The 24581-nt window shown below is 54.3% G+C and overlaps 1 protein-coding gene across 1 annotated transcript; it reads right to left on the minus strand.

Moving 5' to 3' along the window:
• Positions 1 to 1737: 1737 nt before the first annotated feature.
• On the minus strand, positions 1738 to 10373 carry LOC135884541 (melanin-concentrating hormone receptor 1-like). The gene is made up of 2 exons (XM_065411961.1): positions 10295 to 10373; positions 1738 to 2777 (listed from the first exon to the last, which is right to left on the minus strand). The coding sequence occupies exons 1-2, from the start codon at positions 10371 to 10373 to the stop codon at positions 1738 to 1740; spliced, it is 1119 nt and encodes a 372-aa protein (XP_065268033.1).
• Between the last annotated feature and the right edge of the window lie 14208 nt (positions 10374 to 24581).

The following is a 24581-nucleotide window of genomic DNA, read 5'->3' on the forward strand; positions in this document are numbered from 1 at the left end:
GTTTCCTGTGCACTGCCATCACCTTTTCTCAGGGCATGCTGGGAACTGCAGCTGCCAGAAACCCTCTAGCTCCCTTTCCCCCCCCCGGTGTCTTCTATGTGCAAGCTGGGCTCTGCCGGGTCCAGTGGCCTCTAGTGGCGGCCAGCAGCACTGCAGCCCATTTGGGGGGGGGGGGGCGGAGGGAATTCTGCACGCACAATGTTCATTTCTGCAAAATTCTGCATTGCGCAGTGGTGCAGAATTCCCCCACGAGTAACTGGCAATCAGTGTCACTCCTTCATTACCTGTAGGGGGGTCAATACACTTGTCTCCAGAGACTATGTCCATTACCTCCCCAACTCCCTCAGCCTTAAGCCCTGGAAATCAAACCAAGATCGCCTGCATGCATATACTAAGGCTACGTCTACACTACACTACACACCAGCTGTTGGTGCGTAGTGTACATCTCGCTACACGCCGCAGTGAAAAGCAGGCTGCGTCCACACTGCAGTGTGTAGCTACATGTGTCAGTGAAGTGTGGAAAGGCTTCAGCAGCTCCCCGCTCCCTTCTCTTCCCCCACTCCCCCCCCCCCCCCCGGCCACCAGAGCCTTTCCCTGCAGGTGTGGGAGGTGTGGCTTAGGCAAGTAGGGAGCCATGTAGGTATGTACTCAGGTACGCATCTGCACCCTTCAGGTGTGTCTTTACTCTTCCCACCTACACAGCTCCTCACCATCTCCACTCCTGTTTATCCCTATGCCAGGAGGACTACCCATGTTTGTTCTGTACACACTGCCGAACGAAGTCTCAATGTAGACATACTTTGTGAAAGAAGGGTACATGCTCCACTGAGGACAGGGAGAGAGGCTTTGTTCTGATAACATAATGAGGATAAGGAAGAGAAGAGACCACACCCCAATGCCCAGAGGGTGACAGAACAGAGTCCTAGACACACAAGCATTATATTTAATAAGATAGTTACAGTTTGCGAGAAATCTATTGAGATTTCATCTTTGCAACTAGTACAAATTTACTAAATATTAAAAAAGTCTTGTTATAAAAAGGTCACCGTACTATAATAGATACCTAAAGCCATTTCGTTCTGCTCCCTCCTTAGTGAGTTGGAACAATGCCAGTGGTTTTATCTATTAGATCTGCATTCTCTCTGTCCCAATGGGCTGGTCACCTTACTACCACCAACTGTGGCTGTAACCCTAAGCTTACAGACTGATGTCATCCAGACAGTCAACGTGCAGGATTGCTAATTGTTAACCACCCACAAGGTTAAAAATACACATAGCTCGAGCCAATCAGAAACCAGCATGTCCACCCTGCCACCAATGGGAGCAGCATTAGAAAAATACACTTTTCCCAAAGCCAGGTGGGTGTTCAATGAGCTTCAGCTCCATAACAACCGAACCAGAGACCTTAAAGGTGGATAAGAGCGATGTTGGCCAGTGCTGAATCCTTCCCTTCAATGTACTCTTGAGTGCTTTGTCAAGTCAGGTTTTAGTGGCAGTGACTCAAGCAATGGGGTTTCCAGTACATCCCTTACACAATTATCATTCCACCCTGGAGCAGGTCTCGCTGTAAGGAATTCTTTATAGTCAGCCTAAATGATGTTCTCCAGTTCACCCCATTACTCCTGGATGTGTGCCTTAAGACAAGGCTAACCCCTTCTTTTTGTCTACAACCTCAAAAAGTTTTTACACCTATTTGTACCACCTAGCCATCACTCAGCTAAATCATGCAGGTTACCTCTAAGGAACCATGACCGAGAGAGCGATACAATTGTCTATATTATGAGCGTATGTCATGCTAAGATCGGTCTCCTGATTTGGCCCAGGACTTATTTTCGCAGAGGGACTGACTTTCTCAGGGGCATGTCTGTCACCTCTTCTGGCCTGCTGGCCTGGGCAGATTGCCTTCACCAGGTTCCTTTGGAAAGTGTCACTCAACACAATGTATATGAATGGGTTGATGCAGCTGCTTGCGTAACCCAAGCTGATAGCTACATTATAGGCATAGAGGAACATAATGGAGGGCTGGGTGACTTTGAGATGGACCAACTGCAGGATGTAATAGGGCGCCCAGCAGATAAAAAAGGCAGAGCAGATGGTTATTGCCATCCGCATGATCTTCTTAGTCCTGGCTCGGAAGTTTCTCTGGGGCAGCGGCAGCACCTTGCATGAAATGTGCTTCTGTATCTTCAGGTACACAATGCAGATGACTGAAAGCGGGATGACAAATGCCAGGAAGAACTGGTACAGCGTGTACCAATAGATATCAACTGAGAGGTTGGGTAGGATGATGCCACACCCAGCTTTGCTGCCAGGCAGAGCAATGGGCTGGGTGTACATGAACACCGGCACAATGGTTAGGAGAGACAGCAGGTAGAGCAGCAAGATCACCAGGGCGGCTGTGCAGGGGGTGCGCATGTAGGCAGAGCGGATGGGGTGTACTGTGGCCAGGTAGCGGTCGATGGCCATTGCCGTGAGGATGTACGTGCTGGCGAACTGGCTGTTGGCATCTAAAGCAGTGATGATGGTGCACATGGTCGCACCGAAAAGCCAGACCCCATTCCCTAGGAGCTGGTGGATAAGCAAGGGCATGCCCAGCAGGAACAGGAGGTCTGTGATGGAGAGGCTCACGATGAAGACATCTGCAGTGTTGTGGTTTCTCTTGGGTCTTTTGGTGATGGTGTAGATCACAATGCTGTTCCCTACAGTGCCCACCAGGCAAATTATGCCAAAAATGACAGGGAGGACGATGCTACTGTGGTCTTCCATTTCCCTGGTGCCTGCAGAGAAAAAGCACAACATATCATTTGGCCACACGCCTTCCAGGTAGAAGACGGAAGGGTTGTGAGCCATTCCTCTGTGGATCCATCCCGCTACACATACATTACTGGGAATTAACTAGCGAAAGGCAGAATAAATAAGAACCAACCTCAGCTTCCCCCCAAGAATCAAACCAACCCTGCTTTGCGGTCGGAAAATGTTTAGGTAGCCTTTTAACATTATTACTTCTTAGCTGTATGGTATAGCAGGCCCAGAAGCAGCAGATACTATTATTTTGGGGTATTTCCAGCCCTATAGAAAGCAGGCCCTGTTGGCAATTGCATGAGAAAAATTGTTCTTCCTGTCTCCTACCTGGAAAATGGACCTTTTCAAAGGTCACTGCAAGGCAGCTCTCCTGCCCTTCCCCTGCCGCCCCGGGATGATCATCTGCCCAGCTCCCTAAGATACTAACTGTGAGAGCACTTTGGAACTACCTCTGTCCTGGCATAGAACTGCAAAAGTCTATGAGGGCTGTTGGTAAAGTCTCAGCATCGCGCCATAAGCGTCCAAGATAAATCTTCCAAGGGTGTTCTCGAGGGAGGGGAATATTCAAGGTCAACTCCTCATCCTTCTAGCCTGAAATTGTTCCTCCTGTCCCGATTCCTGCTGGCAGGCAGCAGCAGCAGTAGCAGTAGCCTTAATGGATGGGCTTTTGTTCATCCCCCCACGCCATGCGCTACTTGTTGGCCACGCTAAGGCACAGCCTGCCTTCTCTGGCTTAGCACAGCAAACGCAAAGTGACGTCGTAGCCTGCAGACCCAGGGAGCTAATTGGGCACATCAAGGAGATGCCGCCTTTGAAAAATGAACTTTTGACCAGAGCCAAAATGTCAAGTTAATTAAAAATAAAATGCAAGCCGCATCTGTCAGAGCAGACCAACCTCCAGCCCCGTGTGCTCGGTGCAGGCAACACTTCCTGCTCATCAGCCTGACTCATGCTAATCAATCGCTGGTTATTCCAAAAGTGCATGATAGCTTTGTGCCCAAAGGCCAGACCCAACTGCCATTGGAAGTAGCTCCCCAGCCTTTGCTAGGAGCTGGATTGGGCCGTAAACCTGGGTTCTTTTGGTCCTGACTGATTAGCATCTCAAGGAGACTGCACTGTCATCATTTAATGCCTTTCACAGCATCCGTGTTTAATCAGCCAGTAATTATCCTCCATCTGAGAACATTGTTACTTCAGAATGGCTAAAGATCAAAACAAACAAAAAACCATAGCTGCTTTTCCTTTTGAGGTGCAGGAGATTAGCGTAAAATGGGCCCTCAAGTATTCTGTTGGGTTTTGTTTTTTTTTAATAGAAGAAACAAATTGTACTTTCCTTCATAAGTCAAGTATAGTCCTCCTTTAGCTATGGTTTTGCTAATTGGGCAGCTGACGTTCACAGACGACACTAAGGAAGGGGCGTCAAGCAAAGGAAACAAAGAGGCTTAGGCGAAGATAAACCTAAGAAGCAGGAAAGAGATGAGTTTACGAACCTGCCCTCTTTTATTAGCCAACCGGCACAGCATATCTGGGGCCAAATGTTCAGGCAAGCGCTAACCCCTGTGCACTCAGATGACGAGCTTCTAACACCCATGAGACAACTTACACATGCAAATCCATCTGGGGTCAGTGCATGTCAATCCTATGTCCTGTGTGCACAGAAAGGTGTTATGGTGACATGTGTTTTGGGCATAGGGATTAAGATGACCCGCTCTACTGCCACCAAGAGGGCATGAAAAAAAAAGCCCTCAAGGGCCACTCTGACTGACGTGATGCACTTTAAAGGGCCTGCTCCAAAGCCCATTAAAGTCAATGGAACTTCAGTGGGTTTGGGATTAGGCCCAAAATACAGGGTCAAATTCTTACGGGACATCCTGAAGCGTTCCCCTTTAGCCTGCATCAACTAAAAACACCGAAAGTCTGGAGCCCACACCGGTAGGAGTGCAAAGCTAGCATTCTAATGCCAGGGGATCCTTCTCCCAGGGGAGCACCATCTCCCTCTGCACCCCAGAGCTTTCAAGGGCAACTCCTGCTTGCTGTGGTTCAAAGCCCCCCTGCCAATAAACAGCAGCTTTCTAATCCTCTGTTCCATCAGCCAGTTAAAAGCCTGAATTGTGCCATGAAAAAAAGTCACCAACGCATGGATTTGTTCAGTGATTGGGGATGGGGAAATCAACTGCCAACTCATTGGCTACAGCACTTTGCTTTTAAAAGGTCTTTTACACATTAGCTGCCTGGCAGGGAGGAGAAGGGTATACTGGAAATTTACATTGGCCTAGCGATGTCTGGCAGGGGCGTGAAAAATCCACACCCCCTGACACGCAGTTAAGTCAACCTAACCCTGGGTGTAGACAGTACAGTGTAGACAGAATTCTTCCATCAACCTAGGGGAGGTGGATTAACTACAGCAATTGGAGAACCCCGCCCACCACTGTCCCGCGTGTCTACACTGCAGCACTCCAGTTCTGCAGCACCGAAACAGAAGCACAGGGAGGGTAAGGGCCAAGTCTTCAAAAGTGGCACTCTTTGAAATTCTGCCCTAGGTCTCCAAAGCTGAGTCCCCATCCCCCACCCCAAAAAACCTGAGACACCCCCAAATTAAGGGCCACTTTGGAAAACATGGGCCTAAAGGACACTGCAAGTCAGGGCCAGAGCCAGCTGCAGGCCCCAGGAGTCCTGCTGCCCAGTCCTTGTATGTCTATCGGTGAGTGTTGTGAGATGGTGAACCAGACCCCCAAAAGCCCCTGAATCTGTAAAATGGGTGAATCTCTCCCTTCAGCCATTGTCTGAGCCAGGACACTTGGGCAGGCCAGGAGCTAACTTGTGGTGTCAAACACCAGGCCCTGTCCATGCAGCAGAGCATTTTCAGAGGTGCAGCCAGCTGTTTGTGACATGATTCATCACCCTAGTTACAGAATTGTTTTTCTTAGTTAGTAGAAACTAATTACATGGTTTAGTTCCGTAATGCCATCAACACTTGTACTAATTACATTGCTGGGCGGTGCAATTTGGGCCACGAACACTCTGTGAAATGCACACACACACACACACACACACACACACACACACACACACACACACACACACACACACCCTGCTTTAATGACTCTTCAAGAGCTGGAAGGTCGGACGTTTCTGTATGTTTCCCTCTTTGTGCCCTAACCTCAAAGCTGTTGTGATGCCAAGTTTGCTTCCATGGAACTGATGTCAGCCTTGTCTGGGGTGGTGGTCCACGTCTGTGACAGCTTGGGCTTAAACATTTGGAGTCTGAGCCAACACCCATTGATGTCAGTGGAAAGTTTCCCATTGACCCTAATGAGCGTTGGATTGGACCCTTGGCGAGAATGTGTATTTACCGTTGGACTATACAAGAGGACCTAGGGTTGCCAACCCTCCAAACTTGTCCTGGAGTCTCCAGGAAGTAAAGCAGTGGTTCCCAAACTGTGGAGCGTGGCTCTCTTGGGTGGGGGGGCACAGAGGATCGTTTGGGGGGAGTGTGGCAGGTCCTAGGCCAGCCCCCACGGGGGGGGGGAGGGCGGGAGCAGGGAGGGAGCACCACCCAGCCCTGCTCTGCCCCCAGCTCTGGTCTGGCCCTGGCCTCAGTTCCCAGCTGCAGCTGTGCTCCCAGTCCCACCCCCCACCCCCTGGCTCCCAATCCGGCCGAGGCTCAGCACCTGGCTGCAGACCTGGCTGCCAGCCCCGACCATGGCCCAGCCAGGAACTGCAGCCAATGGGAGCTGCAGGGGCGGTGCCTCCAGGCAGGGGCAGTGCGCGGAGACCTCTGCTCCCGCCCAGGGATGTGCCAGCCGCTTCCGTGAACGGCGCGGGGCCAGGGCAGGCAGGGAGGCTGCCTTAGCCCTATTGCGGTACCAACCGGGAGCCGCCCGAGATAAGTGCCGCCCAGACGGAGCCCTCAACCCTCACCCTCTCCCACAGCCCAACCCCCTGCCGCAGCCCTGAGCCCCCTCTCGGAGCCAGAACCCCAAACCCTCCACACATCCCAACCCCCAGCCCTGAGCCCCCTCCTGGAGCCATCACCCCAACCCCCCCCACACACACACACAACACTCCCCTGCCCCAGCCCTGAGCCCCCTCCAGCACCCAAACTCCCTCCCAGACCTTGCACCCCACACCCCCTCCCACACCCCAACCCCCTGCCCCAGCCCTGAGCCCCCTCTCGGAGCCAGCACCCCAAACCCTCCACACACCCCAACCCCCAGCCCTGAGCCCCCTCCTGGAGCCATCACCCCAACCCCCCCCACACACAACACTCCCCTGCCCCAGCCCTAAGCCCCCTCCAGCACCCAAACCTTGCACCCCACACCCCTTCCTGCACCCCAACACTCTTCCCCAGGCTTAGCTCAGAGCCCCCTCCCTCATGCCGAATCCCTCAGCCCCAGCCCAGAGCCCACACCTCCTCCCAAACCTCAAGCCCCTGCCCAGTGAAAGTGAGTGAGGGCGGGGGCAAGTGAATGACAGAGGAAGGGGGGGATGGAGTGAGCAGGGCCTCGGAGAAGGGGTGGGGCCTTGGGGAAGGGGGCAGGTCAGGGGCAGGGCTAGGGTGTTCGGGTTTGTGTGATTAGACAGTTGGCAACCCTACTCCCAGCCCCAGGCCCACTCCCAGCTGTGGCCCCAACCTCAGCCCCTGGCTCCCAACCCAGCCACGGCTCCAGTCCCAGCCTTGGCCCCCTCATCCCTGTCCGTGCTCCCTCTTCCACCCCTCCCCCGGGAGCCACGGCCCTGCACCCGGCCCCAGTTCCCGACTGTGGCTCCCAGGGGTGCATTGTGACAAGTTTGGGAACCACTGAATTAAAGTGTAACCTTTAATTAAAGATTAGTTCACGTGACAAAACCTCCAGGAACACAGCCAACCAAAACTGGCAACCCGATGCGGCAGACGCTCTTGTCTGCACGCCCTAGGAGGGGAAAGCAGCCCTGTGGCATGCAGCCCCCTGGAGTACAATTTGTAATATCCTGTGGCACAGCATTTCCTACGGTGAGTAGATGGCAGAACCAAGCTAGGGTAACAGGTCAGACTCTGAATCCTGGAGCCAACCCACCCCCTCAAAAACAACATTAGGGGTGTTTGACATGCCAGCCCACTTACAGATGGAAATTAACACCCTCCTTGATATTTTCAAAGGCTGCTACTGTGAATAACGCTGGTAGCTGGGTCCGGGTGAACGGCTTGGCCAGGATATGTGCACATTTCTCATGGCAAGCGAGGCCCCTGGCTTTGACAAATAGGCAGAGGCAGGGCTGGTGCAAGGAAGTTTTGCGCCCTAGGCAAAACTTCCACCTTGCACCCTCCCTCCCCCCAGCCCTGTGGCAACTCCCCGCCCCCCCCCCCCCGAGGCGCTCCCCCGCCCGGCCCAGGGAGCCGTGCGGCAGCTCCCCCCCCCCGCCCTGAGGCACCCCCCGCCCGCGGCAGCTCCCCACCCCCCGGCCCGGGGATCCATGCGGCACCTCTGACCCAGGGGTTCCCCTGGGCTGCCTGCCGGTGGCTCAGACTCCCTCTCCCTCCCAGCGCAGCAGCCGCTGTTAAAAAAAAAAAAAAAATTGGGGGCGCCGCTTTTTGGCGCCCTAGGCAACCGCCTAGTTGGCCTAAATGGTAGCACCGGCCCTGGGCAGAGGAGAATGGCTGCGTGGCAAGCTCAGGGCTTGTTTAGCAGGGGGGCTGCAGGGCAGGCTTGAGGGATATCAGCAGAGCAGGATGTGGGGAGACCAGGGGGCTCCATGTCCGGGTTAAAGCGCCCTGGCAGAACTGTTGAGGCGGGGAGCCCAGCACTGGAAACCCGGGGGTTCAGATTGAGGAGCATCAGCAGAGCTGTGTGTGGGGAGCCCAGAACTTGGTTCCTTGCATTCCTGAAACACCCTTAAATATCAGTTAACAGCCACATCAGAACAGTGTTTCCATTCAGCCCCTGTACTAGCCCACAAATAGAATGAAACGGGAGATGCAGGAAAATGCATGGTCACCTTACCTGAGCCTACTTCAGTAAAGCAACTTCTATTGCTGGTTCCTTGTACCTGATGATTTTGCCAGAGGTAGTGTGTAACCCTTGACTGAGATGACCTGCCCTTCCCCATATGGGTGCACACAGCTTTCCTGTGCCTCCGGAAGGCTTGTGGCTGCTAAAGAAGTAACAACCTGCCAAGCCAGTTGTTTCAGGTCAGGGTATGTGACTTCCAAGTTCCAACAGCAAAACAAGCCCTGATATTGTTGCATGAGAGTGGCAGCTGGTTATAGTCAAAGGGTGAACTTCACTCCTTTGCAGAGGGCCTGCAGAAAGACTAGGCACCACTTCACTCCCGCTTTATTGCCCAGGACTAGCACAAATGTAGAGGTTGGATTAGATGTAGCTAGCGCGAGACCAAACAAATACAAACAGACTGGGATCTTTGCCTGACATCCCAGGGTTACTTCGGAATGAGTTGAATTCACAATATTTCGCCGGTTGTTTTCCACTCCTCCAGCTGCCTCCGCATTTCCTGCCTTTGGCTGGGGCTGGGAGCACAAGACACCCCCAAACTACCATGAGAATGTCTCAAACATTTCCCCCTCTCCATTGGGAGGTTTGGATGAGGTTTCAGGAGCATCTGATCATTTGGCCCTTCTCCCAACCAGCCCCGCACCTCTAGGTTCAACTCCATTTACTTAACTCCTCCGCAGTGTTTGGGCAAGGAAAGACAGCACCTGTGTGATTTGCAAGCAACCCCTGCTTTACCTGCGGGGGGAGGAATCCATACCCCTGAGCGTTGCAGTTAAACTACCCGAATTCCCATTGTAGACAATGCTATGGCAATGGGAGGGCTTCTCCTATCGCTATAGCTACCATCGCTCGTGGAGGTGGAGTACCTATGCTGCCAACAGGTGACGCTCTCCCGTCAGCGTAGGTAGCATCTTCACTGATGCTACAGCGGGGCAGCTGCATCAGTGCAGGCGTTGTAAGTGTAGACAAGCCCTAAGTCTGCGCCTACACAGACAGATGTTATTTGTGGGTGTGTACCTAAACTCATATGGGCCTCCTGGCTGCCCTTGAACAAGTCACTTCACTGCTCTGTGCCTCGGTTTCCCCAGCTGTAATATAGGGATAATGAAACTGACCTGCTTTGGGAAGTGCTTTGAGATCTCCTAATGAAAAGTGCTAGATAAGAGCTGGGTCATGATAGCCAGGGACTAAATGGCGTTAAACGTGTGACTTAAAATGCCAAATGTCAGGCCACACGAAGTGTTGAATACAGAATGGTAGTTCTGAGGCAACATTCTGATGCCAGTGATTGTGTGGCTGCAGGCAGAGTGTGGCTGTGCGTGGACAGCGCACGCGTGTGCAGATAACGTAGCCGATACACGGCAATCTCACTGGGACAGCAGGTAGCCGTGTGAGTGACAGGCTGCAGCACAACATCCCGCACACGGTGACATGTCAGATATAGAGCCTGGGGGCAGGACAGGAAAGGGAAAGAAACACAAAGCGAAAGGAAGGCCCTTTACCTGTCCAAGGTGCAGCTGTCACGTTGGACTCATTCGAACCCCACAGGTTGCTGAAGAAATCGCTCTTCGGCTCAGCCATCTCCCTAGGATTCAAGAACAAGCAGCCATAGATGAGTCCTGGAGCTGGGAGTCTCTCAGTAACACTACAGGCTGTGGTCTAACATAAGTGCCTGGTCCTTACTCTTCATGCCACTTTCCCCAGAGGATGCCAGACGACTCGGCCAGGATCTATACACGCAGCGATAGTACCCGAGCCATGGTTGACAAGGTGATCGCACCATTCACGATGGCTTTGTCTACACTAGCACTTGTGTCGCTCACGGGTGTGAAAAAAACACACACCCCGACCAGCGTACGTTTGACCGACAAAAGCGCCGGTGCAGCCAGCACTATGTCGGCGGGAGATATACCTACTGCCGCTTGTTGGGGGTGGTTTAATTATGCCGGCAGGAGAGCCGGGCTACACGGGAGACCTTACTGTAGTGCAACCATAGCCTAATAGACACTTACTTTGGAGTAACATCGCCATAGAAAAATCTAAGCACACTAGAGCAAGCCACCTACATAGAAAACAGAGCCTGCTAATAATCCATTAGCTCTTTCATATTTAACTGTCTCACTGCGCACCATTTAAACCTCTGTATGTGTGTGTGTTCTTTCTTACTCTGAGCTATTGGTTTAAGGTACTTTGAGTCATCACATGAGCCCAGAAACATACTTAGTCATCTTTCCCAGTGATTAAAGGCTATTCTTCGGTATAAAATATATTCTCAACTATAGGGAAGCTTACAAAAGATGGGGTGGAAGGCTACTCGCAAAGAACCAAAGCCACAGTGACCTTCTCATTTAGAATAGAGCTTTTGTCTGCAGATCTATTTGCGCTGAGCTATGCTTTCATTTCAACATATGTAAATAGCTGAAGAACGGATTGATCAGTCAGAAATGATTTGGCCTGGAATATACACTGTGCTTCGCAGCGGTGAGTGCCTGGGGTATCTGCGGTGTGTGGCGTCGGTGATTTAAATGGAATAGATGTTACGGTTGGCATGGGCGCTACGTGATGGTTAGCACCAGTGCTTAAATGAACTCTGCGTGGTGGTTAGCACTGGTGATGACCACGGGTGATTACATGGGCTATACATCATAGTTAGTGTTGGTGTTCGCGTGGGATGGATGAGCATCAGGCACAGGACAAACTCAAAATGTTACAAACTGCACTCGGATCCCACCCCGTTCCTAATCTGCCCTCTCTAACATTGGTCTGTTATCGGCGAGCAAGGCCTTGATTGTAAAGAAAAGAAAGCAATTAGCAATACCTGGGAAGCTGCTTGGTGCGTCCTCCGTTTCTTCTCATCAGTGGCCACGGATGCTGCTCCTCTCCCGATGCCTTGCAGCTGAACCGAGCTGCTTTACTAGCGCTCCACCAGCCAATAAACTAACAGTTCAGCCAGAGCGATGCAGAAAGCTCGGTTCCCACTAATCCGGCAGTGGTTTGCCCCCAGGTAAAAACCTTTGGGCTTGAAAAACCCACAGGCCGGGGGTGTTTTCATTAGAGATCTTTAAAGCAACAGGCATAATTGCTGTACACAGGCGTCACCGGCAGATCGAGGTAGGCCCATGGGATGCATCCACTTTCTAGCCCCCCAGGCTGCGCTCGGAGCCAGGGCGATACAGCAGCTGGGATGGGGTGGAATACCGTCCGGTAACAGCGCCTCCTCGCCAAGGATGCGAACATGCTTTAAGGGACAGCCCCATCGCCATGCCCTGGGGGGGAGGCATGCAGGCCACCAGCACACCGCACAGCACCTGGGGTTTAAGAACAACGCATCCAAACGAGCCCCACCCAGCGCTGCGTGGCTCCCGACGCGCCCTGAAGGGACCCTCTGGAGCTGGCTCTGGGAGGATCCTTTGGTCCCAGGCCACATGACATCACAGGGTCTGTGAGGCCGGTCTCCACCCTCAGAGCGTGGCAAAGCAGCCCCCAATTCAAATCCCTGCTGTGCATGGCCTGGGAGCAGAGACTTGACGCCAGGTGTTCCCTATCCCAGGGGAGGGCTGTGACCACCAGGCTGCTGGGTGTTTGGGGGGGAGGGAGGGGGCCTCTCTTGTTGGAGCTGTTCTGCTTTGTATTAACCGCTCCTTGCGCTGGAACGAGAGCGGGTGACTACAGGCCAGCAGTTTGGGTGCTCCCGCAGGAGAATCAGGGTCATGTGCCTGCTCCATGGAATAGTTACGTATTTATAGCAAGTGGAACAGCTCAGATGGAGAGGAACCTGCCCCAGGCTTACCCGGAGGTGCCAGCCCTTGCTTCTGCTCAGGGAGGCTTCAGCCCTGGCTCGCCCAGCTGAGTGGCCTAACCCCTGGGCTATTGGTTTCCAGGCTACGCACACCAGCCAACCCCAGAAATCCTCACTCCGTGCAGAGCCCAACCTGGGAAACTTGCTCTGAGACCACCTGCTGGCTCGGCCCTGCTGTGGAGACAGGGAGGGGACCACCAGCTCTGAGAAGCCCAGCAGTGCGTAGGCATGAGCTAGGGCTCTGAGCCGCTCGTTAGTGGCAGGACGGCATCAGGACATCAAGCGGCTTTGCACGCTCCTGCCAGCGGAAACGGGCACCTAGGGGTCTCTTTAGGCACCTACAGGGCCAGGCAGCCGCTGAGCAATGGGTTTGAGAACATCGGTGGCCCCTAAATGGTGATTTAGGCGCCTGAAAAGGATCTAGCCCTAGGAGCCGTAACGCTGCAGCCTTTCTGGCCAATGCGGGCCTGTGGCTGGCATGAGAAGAAGGCTGTTGTTGTGGTAGCCGTCTTGAGAGGTGTATTTGTAAGCCCTCCATCTCTCCATCACCTGGGGGTGGACTCGCCCCCACAGGAGCTGATGCATGTGTCAGAATGGGCCCCAAGGAGCTGTAAGCAGAGAGTCCAGTCTGGGGCCAGAACGTGTGAGTGGCAGCTCATCCCAAGCCACAGGTCAAACACTGCAATACCTCAGCAATAGTCTGGCCTCATCTCACGCTGCAGGACAATGCTGTACGGCTCCAGTTAAGGCATGTGTATGGTGCACGCCGGGGAGGTGGGGGGCTGTTTGAGAAGCCCCACGCCTGGGACTCAGAGGGTATTGAAGGGAGACCGTCCTTCCTGCCGCTCGTCAGGGGTGGGAGCTGCTGGTGGGTGTTGGTTCGTTTCTATCGCTGGCCTCTCAAAGCCAGGGCAACCTGCCGGCTGGCGCATTCCTCAGCGAGCTCAGGTGCAGCAAACAGGACTCCAAGCTAGTCTCACATTAGCAGCACTAGCCACTGGCACTAGGATTTAGTCCATGTAATGTTCGGTGGAAGAAGGGGCTCGTAGTGAACGCATGGGCCCAGGAGCCTGGGGTTGTGCCACCGACGCGTTATGTGAGCGTGGGCAAATCACGTCCCCTTTCTCTGTGCAATGAGCCCCGTGATAATTACCTGGCTCGGGGTGATGCATTTAAAACCCTGGGTGAGATTTTCCCCAAATGTTTCCTACCAGCCCCGGTAGCAGCCCCTCCCAGCAGAGGTTATGAATTTAAATACCTGTTCCACTCTGCGTGCCCACAGCTGTTTGCAAACCTGCCGTTGGGCTCACCGCAAACCTCACCGTCGCCTCTTGCTTATCCAGCTGCTTTGCACTAGCTAGTGGCAGAAAGCCGGTGTAGCTGGCTCAGTTTGACTCGCTGCCAGCCCCAGCTCACGCTGACCCTTCATTCCCTGGGCCACGCTGGCCCTGAGGATCCGGCCCATGGCGCCCTCTGGATCCGCTAAGCACGTCTTGCTATGGCAGTGAAAACAAGCTGTGCTGAACTCTAGCTGCACAATCCTCCCGCCACCTGAATGGCCTTCGAAGGAGTGACAGGGTTCAGGGCAAACCACAAGCTCTAGGACCTCTGCTGTGCCAAGCTGACGGTGGCCTGTGAGAGGAACTAGCGACACTGATCCACCTCACAAACACACACATGCCAGAGAGACACGTCTCAGCCTGGGTCACGTTCACAAGCAAACGCGGCAAATGTCTATAACTGAGGCACTTAGAGCTTCGCTGGCTACGACGTCCTTCTCCAAAGATCGTCCAGATGACGTGTCAAGTGCTCCAAAGGTCTACACGGGGCTTATCACCCATCGTTCGATGGGTCCCGCTCACATGCTGCATGTGCAAGGACGCACCGAGCCGGGATTTAAGGCTGAAGCTGGGCACTTGTCGGGTACATAGGGTGGCCGTGGCAGAGTTAAGGTTGGTTGGGTGACTTTAGCTGTACTTTGCCCTGCTTTCCAAGGGTTGTTTTTTTAAGGGGAGCCTTGATTTTTAATTTCCTGTGTTTCTAACATGCTCGTTAACTACAAGCTACATTTAAGGCAGTGGTTACAAGCTGAACACTGCATTAACGCCAGCATACAGAGCTGCCCGTAACCCGTTCCTCCAGCCTCTCGAACGCACAGATTGAGGGCAAGCGAGGCTCTGGAGTCTTTGCAGTCCCAGCCTAACCCAGGTGCCCATTACAGCTCCTCAGTCTGGCTTGTGTGGCAGGAGGGAGTGGGTGGTAATTTTCATTGACGGCGCGTCGTTAGTCTCACACGTCGCTGCCCAGACTCTGCAAAGGCTCTGAGCTGCGTGGAACCCTGGAGAGCGAGGCCACGAGTGTCCACTGGGAAGACGGCCCAATTCCCGGGCTGGGTTTGCCAACTTTAGTGCGTAGCAGGGCCCGAGACCCGGTGCATTTTCAGGTTTCTCTTGGGACGTTGGGTCAGTGTCCGAAGCTCGGTTCTTGCTTGGGCAAAGTTCCCAGGGATGTCAAAGGGGCTTTTGCCTGCACAAGGACGAATTGAAAACTGAGCAAGACTTCGTAGCAAGGGTTGGCCTAGCTCTTTGCACACCCCAGGGGCTCCTTGCATCCCCCCCCCATGGGATCCCTGGGTGCCACCCTCCCTTCTCCCTCTATTTCAGGAACTCACTGCAACGCCTCCCCCCCTCCCTCATGCCAGTGGCTGTGTGTGGACCTCAGTTCCCTTACCCCGATGGCTAGGGCTCCATATGACTCTCTCCTTCCCCCATACCAAGTTCCCCCTGTTTCCCTGCACCAGGAGCCGTGTGTACCCCCCATAGCAGGGGCTCTTTGTTCACCCCCATACCAGGGTCCCCCAGTTGTCTCCCCTGCCAGAGGTTCTGGCTGCACCAATCCCCCAGTCCCCTCACCTCCATGCCACGGGCTCTGCATGGTCGCCTGTCCCAAGGTCCCCAGTTTTCCCTTCATGGCAGGGGCTCTGTGTGTGCCCCCATTCCCCCCTACTCTCCATATCAGGCTCCCTCATTCTCCCCACACACACACACACCGCTGCCAGGAGCTGTCTGCTGAGTTGCTAGTAGAATTCAGGCCCCCTGAGGTGCAGTGTCCTACCCACTAGGTCATGCTGCCTCTATGATTAGCAGACCAGGCCCTACAGTGAGACTGGCCGGTGCAGTCATGGCAGCCCTGCGTACCGACCCAGGAGCGCCGTGGTAACAAAGCTGGGCGCTGTGGGGCAGGAGTGTTGCCACTGGCCATGTTCTCCTAGGATCATCCCCTCTTTTGGGTTGCAGAACTGGGAAATCTGAGAGGGTGTGAGTCCGCCCTGCCTGCTGCTCAGTTTGATGCGCTCAGGCTCAACCCAGAGGACCTGTTTTTTGTATCTCAGAGGTGGCAGCCCCATGCTACAGTTAGTTACTGAGAGCTCCTGGAAACCGGGTCAGTAGCTGGCCGGGAGCCCAGCAAAGCACCAGATCCGTGGCCCTTTTATAACAGGTGGTTGCAAGGGGCTGTCGGCCCTTTCCAAACATTAATGGACTGTCCCGTCAGCTAGGTCAGGAGGAGCAGAACACAGCTGTCCTGGCTCCTGGGCCTACGCTCCAGCCAGCCAGGGTGCTGCAGGAAGTGACGTGGGAGGCTCAGGAGGGGGCAGGCTTCCCTCGGAGACCCTCCCAAGCCATGGCGCTAGGGGGCATTGCACAGAAAGAGGAGCTCTCTTTCAGCCCCCCTGCAATGTTCTGCCACTTCCCGGGATAAAACTGGATTCAGCAGCCTGTCCAGATCTGCCTGGCTCTGTGTCCTTCTCCAGGCTGCTTCCTGGGAGATACGGGCCCACAGGATCTCTCTCTCTCTCACACACACACATTCTCTCTCTCTCTCTCTCTCTCTTCCCCCCCCCCCCCGAACTGGCATTTACTTGGCAGCTGATGAGCACTGTGAAGAACAGCGACGACATCTCCGTGTCTTCCCCCAGCGCGCGGGGGCCTGGGCTTTGGCTCCTGTGATCCGCCTCCTTTGCAAACCCTCAGTGACAACAACAGAGCTGAGTTTTGAATGACTGGCTTCCCGGACAGACAGTGGCCGGGGTCCCTCTCTTGCTGCTCTGATGCCCTCGCAATGGACGGCTGGGGGAGTCCCCGGGGCTCCAGGATACTTTCTCACGGTCCCCAGCACCATCTGTCTCGGGCAACCACCCACTGACAGCATCAGTTGGAAAACTTCATCTCCCAGGGCCCCAGCAGCTGGTGTGGAGTGAGCCCTCCCCATCTAGCCCATGACAGAGGGACCAGGCAGTGGTGACTCCTGAGGGGAGCTGTTCATCTGCCTTGGTTATTTCTATTCGGCGGGAGCAAGGCCAATAGCGCACAGACTAGGGGCTGCTGATAAAGTGGATTCCCAGCCAGACCTGGCACAAGGGCACTTGCAAGCAGCTGCAGCTGGGTCTCACACTAGCCAGAGCTGGGGTGGGCTCAAGCTGCGAAGCACGGGCGCCAGCGGTGAGTTTGCATTTCTAATCAAGCCAACTGCCAGGGCTGGTGGGCTCTGGGTCATTGTATCAATAACACAAAGGGGTCTGACCTGGGAGAGGGCCTGGGGGAAGGGGCTAGAAACAGATTCCAAAAATGGAGAGAGGCAGAGCGGAGGGCAGATCTATGGCCATCTTCCCATGCCACGGCCACGTCACAGCAGCGGCAGGCTCCAAGATACCAGGCCCCGAGCGCCTGAGCTGAAGGCGAATCACCGTTAGCAGTACGGAGCCTGTGACACACAGCGGAGCAGCTCTAGTTCCATGCAGCAGGGGGCAGTGCTGCACCTACCCATTGCTAGATAATCAGATTCAGCAGCCCTCGAGGCTGCGGCTTTCCCTCCCACCTCTCTTTCATCTGCCTGTGCGTCCCCTCTTCGTCAATCCAGCCCCTTCGGTCTTTGCGCGCTCTGCCCGCCCGGCCAGCACCCACGGCTGGCTGTGTTTGCCCCCCTCACTGCACCATCGGGGCTGGTACTGGGGCTGGGGTGCTGCCCCTGGTTGTGTTGTTCCCTTGCCGCTTATGAAAAAGCCGCCTGCTAAAATTGTTCCAGCCCATTCAATTATGCACGGCCCTAGCAACCCCCGTTTCCATGGCGAGGAGAACATCAGAGGGGCTGCTTGTTGATTTCAACCCTTGGCTCTATTCGGCTGACACCGAGCACCTGCTGCTCCGCGCCATGGAAGCCTGGGGACGAGGAGTGAGGGAGAAAGGCTCAGACCGCTAGGGAGGGCTGCAGCCTGGCCCGGGTGGCGGGGGGTGAGTGCAGGCCAGGAGCAGAGCAAGGACGGGGCTGGCCCTTAGAGGTGAACACGCGGTCCCCGAACACACGCTACAGCCAGGGCTAAGAGCCCCAGCCCAGAGAGCGCTCCTGTCGTCCAGCCGGCACCGAGCCCCTGAGCTCTCCATAGCAACTAACTGCTTTAACCTGCTCTGCCTGCAGCCAGCCCCGGGGCTGAGCACGTGTGCGCGGCCGGTGCAGCCCGGCTCCCGGCAAAGCCTCCTTCAGCGAGCGCCACGGCCTCGTGCTCAGGGCCCTGCCTCTGCGGCCAAACTCAGGTCACGGTCTCAGGCCTGGGAGCAGCAAGGGGACAGAGCTGGACTTAGCCGTCTGCTTGTAAAGCCCCCGAGGGATGAGCCAAACCACGGAGGGCCCTGCTCGCGGCTGAGGAGACAGTGTCCCATCCAGACACCTTCGCGGTAACACGAGACAGGCTCGTGGGCAAGGCGGCTGCTTCTGAGTTAATCACTGGCTTGTGCTGCCTGGCCTAGCCTGGCCCCTCACCTGCCTCCAAGCAGCCCCACGCCCCGAGAACTGAGGGGCACCCGGTAAAGCCACCAGCGCGTCAGCTTCTTGGCAGGCAGGGCTGGAGGAGCCCTCCGGGGGGCAGCGAGGGACACGCTGGAGCTCGCCAAAGCTGGGCGAAGAATTCAGAACCGAGCCGGAACTTGCTTTGAATCACAGCCCCGTTGAGTCCCAGCTATGTCTACAGCTGGCCTCAACCTAGCCGCGCTACCTCTGCTCGGTCAAGCGTGCTTAGAACAGGCGGTGACTTGGGAGAGCCGGTTCGGCGCCTGTACCCACCCCCAGACCCAGTGGGTACACACTCAGGTGGCTACCCTGCCTCCACTGCTGTTCTTAGCATGCTGGCTTGAGCAAACTGGAACCTGCCCTGCAGCTCCAGTGTCCATGGGACCCAGCCGTCAGGCTTTGTACAGGATCATGCACATCTACACATTGCTCCTGTTGACCATGGTGGGTGTCCTATATCTGCTTATGAATGGCAATCTGTGCTACATTTAAATGAGTTTTAAAAAACCCACCTTAGCCCTTTCCCCTAGCTGCGGCCTTACATGTCAAATCCCAGCCTGGGACTGACTGTCACTGCACTGGGATAACCCTCAAGTCAGATCTCCCTATGGAAACCCTGCCAGGCCCTTAATGACTGGACTTTTCCTGCTTTGCGAGATTTCTGCCTCATTTCCCTTCACACTAATGGATGGCTTCCAAGCCAGCCACATTCGCCCTGCTCCAGTAACTAGCACAACAGCCTACAAAAGTGATATTGAAAAACAAAGGGACAGAGTAAAGTTCTTTTCAATGGCTTGAGTTCTATTCCTCTCCAGTATTGGTACCATTTCCTTCAACGCTTGATGGCAGCTCTCTCCCTATGGATTGCAGCCGTTACTTTTATTATTCAGCATCAGCTCGACACCAGTTTGCCTTCTTGGGTTTCAAGGCACAGCAAAGTCAGGCTCCTTTTAGAGATTCCCTTGTTTGTGCAGGGTTGGATGGAGGGAGTTAGTTTCTGGTTCCTAGCTAGAATAGCACAAGGTACGGCCATGTAGGACTGGCCGTACTGCGCTAGAGACTAAGTGCATCAAGTCAGGTAGCCTGTCTTGAGGAGTGATCAGTAACTGGTGCTGCAGAGAAAGCCTACACCAAGAACCAACGATCCATAATGCACCTGTTCAGGCAGACACCAGGGAATATTCCCTCCTGATGCCTTCAAGGCAAGCCATTTAGATTATGAAGCATTCAAAACTAACAGAGCTATTATTGGCCATAAAGTTATCTGAACCTTTGGGGGAAAAAATCCAGCCTTAGCATTTTAAGTCCTGCAGCAAACAGTTCCACAGATTAACTTTGTAACATTCCCTTTCATTTATATTTGCTTTAGTAACTGTCAGGGGTGAGGAATAGCTCAGTGGTTTGAGCATTGGCCTCCTAAACCCAGAGTTGTGAGTTCAATCCTTGGGGGGGCCATTTAGGGAACTGTGATAAAAATCTGTCTGGGGATTGGTCCTGCTTTGAGCAGGGGGTTGGACTAGATGACCTCCTGATATTCTATGAAATGTGTGAACAGTTGTTCCAGTAACATGGGACAGGTTAAAAAAAACAAGAGGGCCTGATCTATTTTCATTGCATTGGTGTAGCAGAAACAGTAGCAGTTGTAGTGTTTGGTTTTCACACCAACATTCTCCACACACAGGATGGGACAGACCATTTGGGATCTGAAGGAAACCACCCAAGCTGATCATTTTTTAAACGGAGGCCACATATCAAGCAGCATAAAGTACATGCTCTTAAAGGGACACTTTAAAAATGACATGGATGTGAACAGAATCAAAGGCCTGCTCCAATTCACCTTGCCTTTAACGAATGCTGGCTCACGGCCCTGCAGAGCACCAGAGGCAATGCTATTGTACCCAGAGCGCTCTGAAGACGAGGCTGTAGTCACCCCGCAGCCAGTAAGAAAACGTGATTTAATGCCAGTTCATCGCTCCCCTTCTTGGTTCTGAGCCTTCACTGATTGCTGGAGCAGGCTGACTTTCCAGAGCCTGCGTGGAGCCATCAGAGACGATGCATCAGGTTGCGTTGTGAGAGGATTCAATGGGTCAGTGGCTTGCTGCCACATCATTAGGGGTGTTTGCACAACAGACTCTGCTGGTGGATTTCAGGATCAGGTGCTGGCTCAGAACCTGGCCAGTAGCCTGCTGCATAGATGGAGGCCTCCAGGTATTACAGGTACAGAGCCCGTGGGCATTTACAAGCAGGAGGTGGGAGGGTAACGGGATGACTGTGTGGCTCAGGCACTGGCCCGGCCACCAGGAGACCTGCATTCAATTTCCAACTGTAATCCTGAGAGTCACTTCATCCCTGCACCTGTTCCCAAGCTGTAAAATAGGGGTGACTATGCTTTCTTCCTCTGTCTACTGCAAGCTCTTTGGGGCAGGGGCTGTCTGTCACCATGTATATGTACAGCACCTAGCACAATGGGGCCGTGATCTTAGTTGGAGCCTCTAAGGGGTAAGTACTGCTCCCTTGTCCTTAGAGTGATTCATCTGAGGCTCTCCAGCCCTCTCCAAACCTTCATTAGCTGAGTCCCAGCAGCACCTGGAGTTCCCATTTTACAGAAGGATACACTGAGGTGCAGAGCAAATCAGTTCCACAGGCCAGAACAGAGCCCAGAAGTCTTTGCGCCACTGCCCATGCTCTAACCACTAGACCTCTCCCGCCCCACTTCATTTCTGCAGGAGCATCGGCAATTTGCAGGTCGCCATGGCATCTTAGGAGGTGGTAGGAACCCCATCCGTGGGGCCTGTGCCATGGGAAAGTGGGTGGAAATCTCTCTCTGCACCACGAACGCTTGTTTCATCCAAAGCCACGCTAGGCTCTTGACAGGAGATACAGCCACGGCCCCTGCCCTCGAGAACTCCCAGTCGAGACCGCAGGCGTGACCCACCCAAGGGTCCTTTGCAGACCTGAGATCATGGCCCCGACGAGCAGACCCTTTGAACCAGCGAGAAATCCCACAGCTCAGGTTTGCCACAGTGTTTTTCAAGACAAAACGGGAATGTTCCTGTCATGGCTAGGGGGGATCCAACGGTTCAGTTTTCCATTTGCAATGTCTGGATTAGGGATTTTTTCTTCGCCACCTTGTTCCTTCTTATCTTTTCCCACCTATTTTGCCCATTGGAAAAAGGATGGGCCATCAAAAATATCTCACCATGGAGAACGTCCCTTTTCACCCTTATTCACTGCTCCCCGTCCCCCGCTACAGGAAGGTTGTACTGTTAGAGTTGCCAACTTTCTGATTGCAGAAAACTGAACACCCTTGCCCCATCCCTGTCCCACCCCTTCTCTGAGGCCCCGCCCCCTCTCACTCCATCCCCCCTCTGCTGCTCGCTCCCCCTCACCCTTGCTCACTCACTCATTTTCACTGGGCTGGGGCAAGGGGTTGGGGTGCAGGAGGGGGTGAGGGCTCCAGCGGAGAGGTTTGGGGTGGGCTCCGGGCTGGGGCCAAGGGGTTTGGAGTGCAGGGCATGGGCTCCAGGAGGGAGTTTGGGTGTGGGAGGGCGCTGAGGGCTGGGGCAGGGGGTTGGGGCATGGGAGGGGGTGTGGGGAGCAGGCTCTGGGCAGCACTTTCCTCAGGCGGCTCCTGGAAGTGGCCGGCGTTCTCCTCTGGCTCATATTCAGCAGTGCAGCCCCTGCCCCGGGCACCAGCTCCCCAGCTCCCATTAGCCAGGAACCACAGCCAATGAGAGCTGGGGAGCCAACACCCGGGGCAACACACGGAGCTCCCTGGCTGCCCCTGCCCCTAGGAGCCGGAAGGGACATGCCAGCGGCAGGGTCCCTTTTTGACCGGGCATTCCGGTAGAAAACAGCACGCCTGGCAACCCTACGTGCTGTGCATCTCTCTCTTTCCTTAGCAATGGGGTGATTGGGGAAGATATGTTCACCCCCCTCCAAACCGCTGAGCCTGCTAATATAGGGCCTGATCCTGAACCCTTCAGGATCAGGTCCCACAGACATCTGGGCCATGCAGGACGCAGTCTAGGACCACATTCCTTCGTGGGTTACGCCACAGGCCACAGCAAGTAGTGCCAATTTGCACAGTTCTGCTGCCCAGAACTCTTTAGAATGGTTGCTTCTCCCGTCCGGATACCGTTCAACGGCCCTAAAACCACCACCTCGGCCCCCTGGGCTAGGATCAATGCATTGTGAGCTGTCTTTTCTCCCCGCCCTCTCACACACCCGTGAATCCTTCCTAGCTGCTAACTCAGAGGTAGGCAAACTACGGCCCGCAGGACCCTCCTGCCCGGCCCCTCCCCTAGTGTTCCCCCTCCCCTGCAGCCTCAGCGTGCCGCGCTGCCGGTGCAAATGCTCTGGGCGGCCAGGCTGTGAGCTCCTAGGGCAGCACAGCTGCCGAGCCCGTCCTGACCCGGTCTCTGTGCTGCACGGTGGTGTGGCTGGCTCCAGCACCGCCAGCCACCGGTGCTCCAGGCAGCAGTAATGGGGGAGGGAGCAGGTGGGGTTGGATAGCGGGCAGGGGAGTGTGGGGGTGGGTGGATAGGAGTCGGGGCAGTCAGAGGGCGGGGAACAGGGGGGTTGAATGGGTGCAGGGGTCCCAGGGGGCAATCAGGAAGGAGGGGGAGTGGGATGGGGCAGTAGGGGGCAGTCAGGGGCAGGGGTTCTGGGGTGCCATCAGGGAACAGGGGGGGTTGGATGGGGCAGGAGTCCCATGGGGGGCTGAGAAGCAGCGGGGGGGGAAGGGGGAATAGAGAGCAGGGGCCAGGCCACCCCTGGCTGTTTGGGGAGAACCTAAGGCTTTGTATCAGAGGCCTGGGCTAAAGTAATGGTCAAAACTTGCTAAAATAAAATGAAGTTAAGTTGTGAGCAAGAGGCAGGCCCTGCTCACAGAATCTAGCAAGAATGGGACTGATATTGTAGAAACACACATTCCTAAGTAGTGCTGGGCATAAGAATATATACGCAAACACATTGCAGAAAGGTGGCACCAGAACAACCAGCACATTCCCCAAAGATAACAGGAACACACTGACCCATCCTAAAGGTAAGGTCAGGCTGACAGGGTGATGGATAGAAATGTTTTGATGGAACCAGCAGGTACAAGGTAACGAGTGGTGGTTAGCCACGTCAGAGGGAGGCACCTAACTACGGCAGAGGGGTGATAAGTAATTTGTTGGTATCTGTGTATAAAGATGTATCTCAGAGGGAGTGTTTTTGTCCAGCCGAGGGGGCAGTGGAAAGTCCCCCCACTGACTGAGCTGCATCCATTGTCACAGGCATACATGTGTTAGTGTCCCTATAACCATTAAGCCGGGGCATTAGCTCCGTGCTTCGTTGGCAATAAACCTGACCATGAGCCTTTGCACCTTAACGGATCTTGTGGTCATTGAGCAGTTCGCTCGAGACCTGCTGTGCCGGCCGTCTGCACAGAGCTAGGGCAGCACACAGGGAGAACAAACATCTGACGACAGTTAGGAACTCCCGCCAAGCGTTAATGCTCTCAAACTCTCTAAAGCCCTCGGGGCAGAAAACAAAGAGAAAGGAACTTAGACACACAAGCTCTAACTAAAGCCTCATCCGCAGAATCTGCCAAGGCTTCTTGCTGATTATTTTAAATAACTAACACGGCTAAAATGAAATCAATCCTTTTGGCTAGAACTTCTCAAAAGGGCAAGTGAAGTGTTGCCTGGATAGTGTAACAGTTAAATCCACCTTTCTAAGACAGATCTCAGCAGTAACTGTGTTCCGTCCCTACGTTATTTTCACATTTGATTTTCTTTTTAGGACGGTGGGTCTTCATGAAATGTGGAGCCCAGGTTCTGGAGAGGCTTCAGCTATATTCATTTACTCCACTAGGGGGAGATCATTGTCTCTGGAAAACAAGACAGGACAGTTTTAGGGAAGGCCGTTCCAGATCTCAAGCCTTCAGAACAAAGTGGGCCACGCAGGTTAACAAATACCAGAAACTACTTAATTTAGGCCAAGATTTCCAAACCTTGGGGCCCAACGTTAGGCTCCGTAATCTTTATTCTCCACCCCCCCAGGAATTAAGGCAATGCTATTTTCCCCATTTCACCGCTGGGGAACTGGAACCCAAGACTCAGCCCTGGTCTACACTGCAGAGTTAGGCCAACATAAGGCAGCTT

This window comes from Emys orbicularis, chromosome 10, assembly GCF_028017835.1.
Source record: "Emys orbicularis isolate rEmyOrb1 chromosome 10, rEmyOrb1.hap1, whole genome shotgun sequence".
In the NCBI taxonomy this organism is placed as follows: domain Eukaryota; kingdom Metazoa; phylum Chordata; order Testudines; family Emydidae; genus Emys; species Emys orbicularis.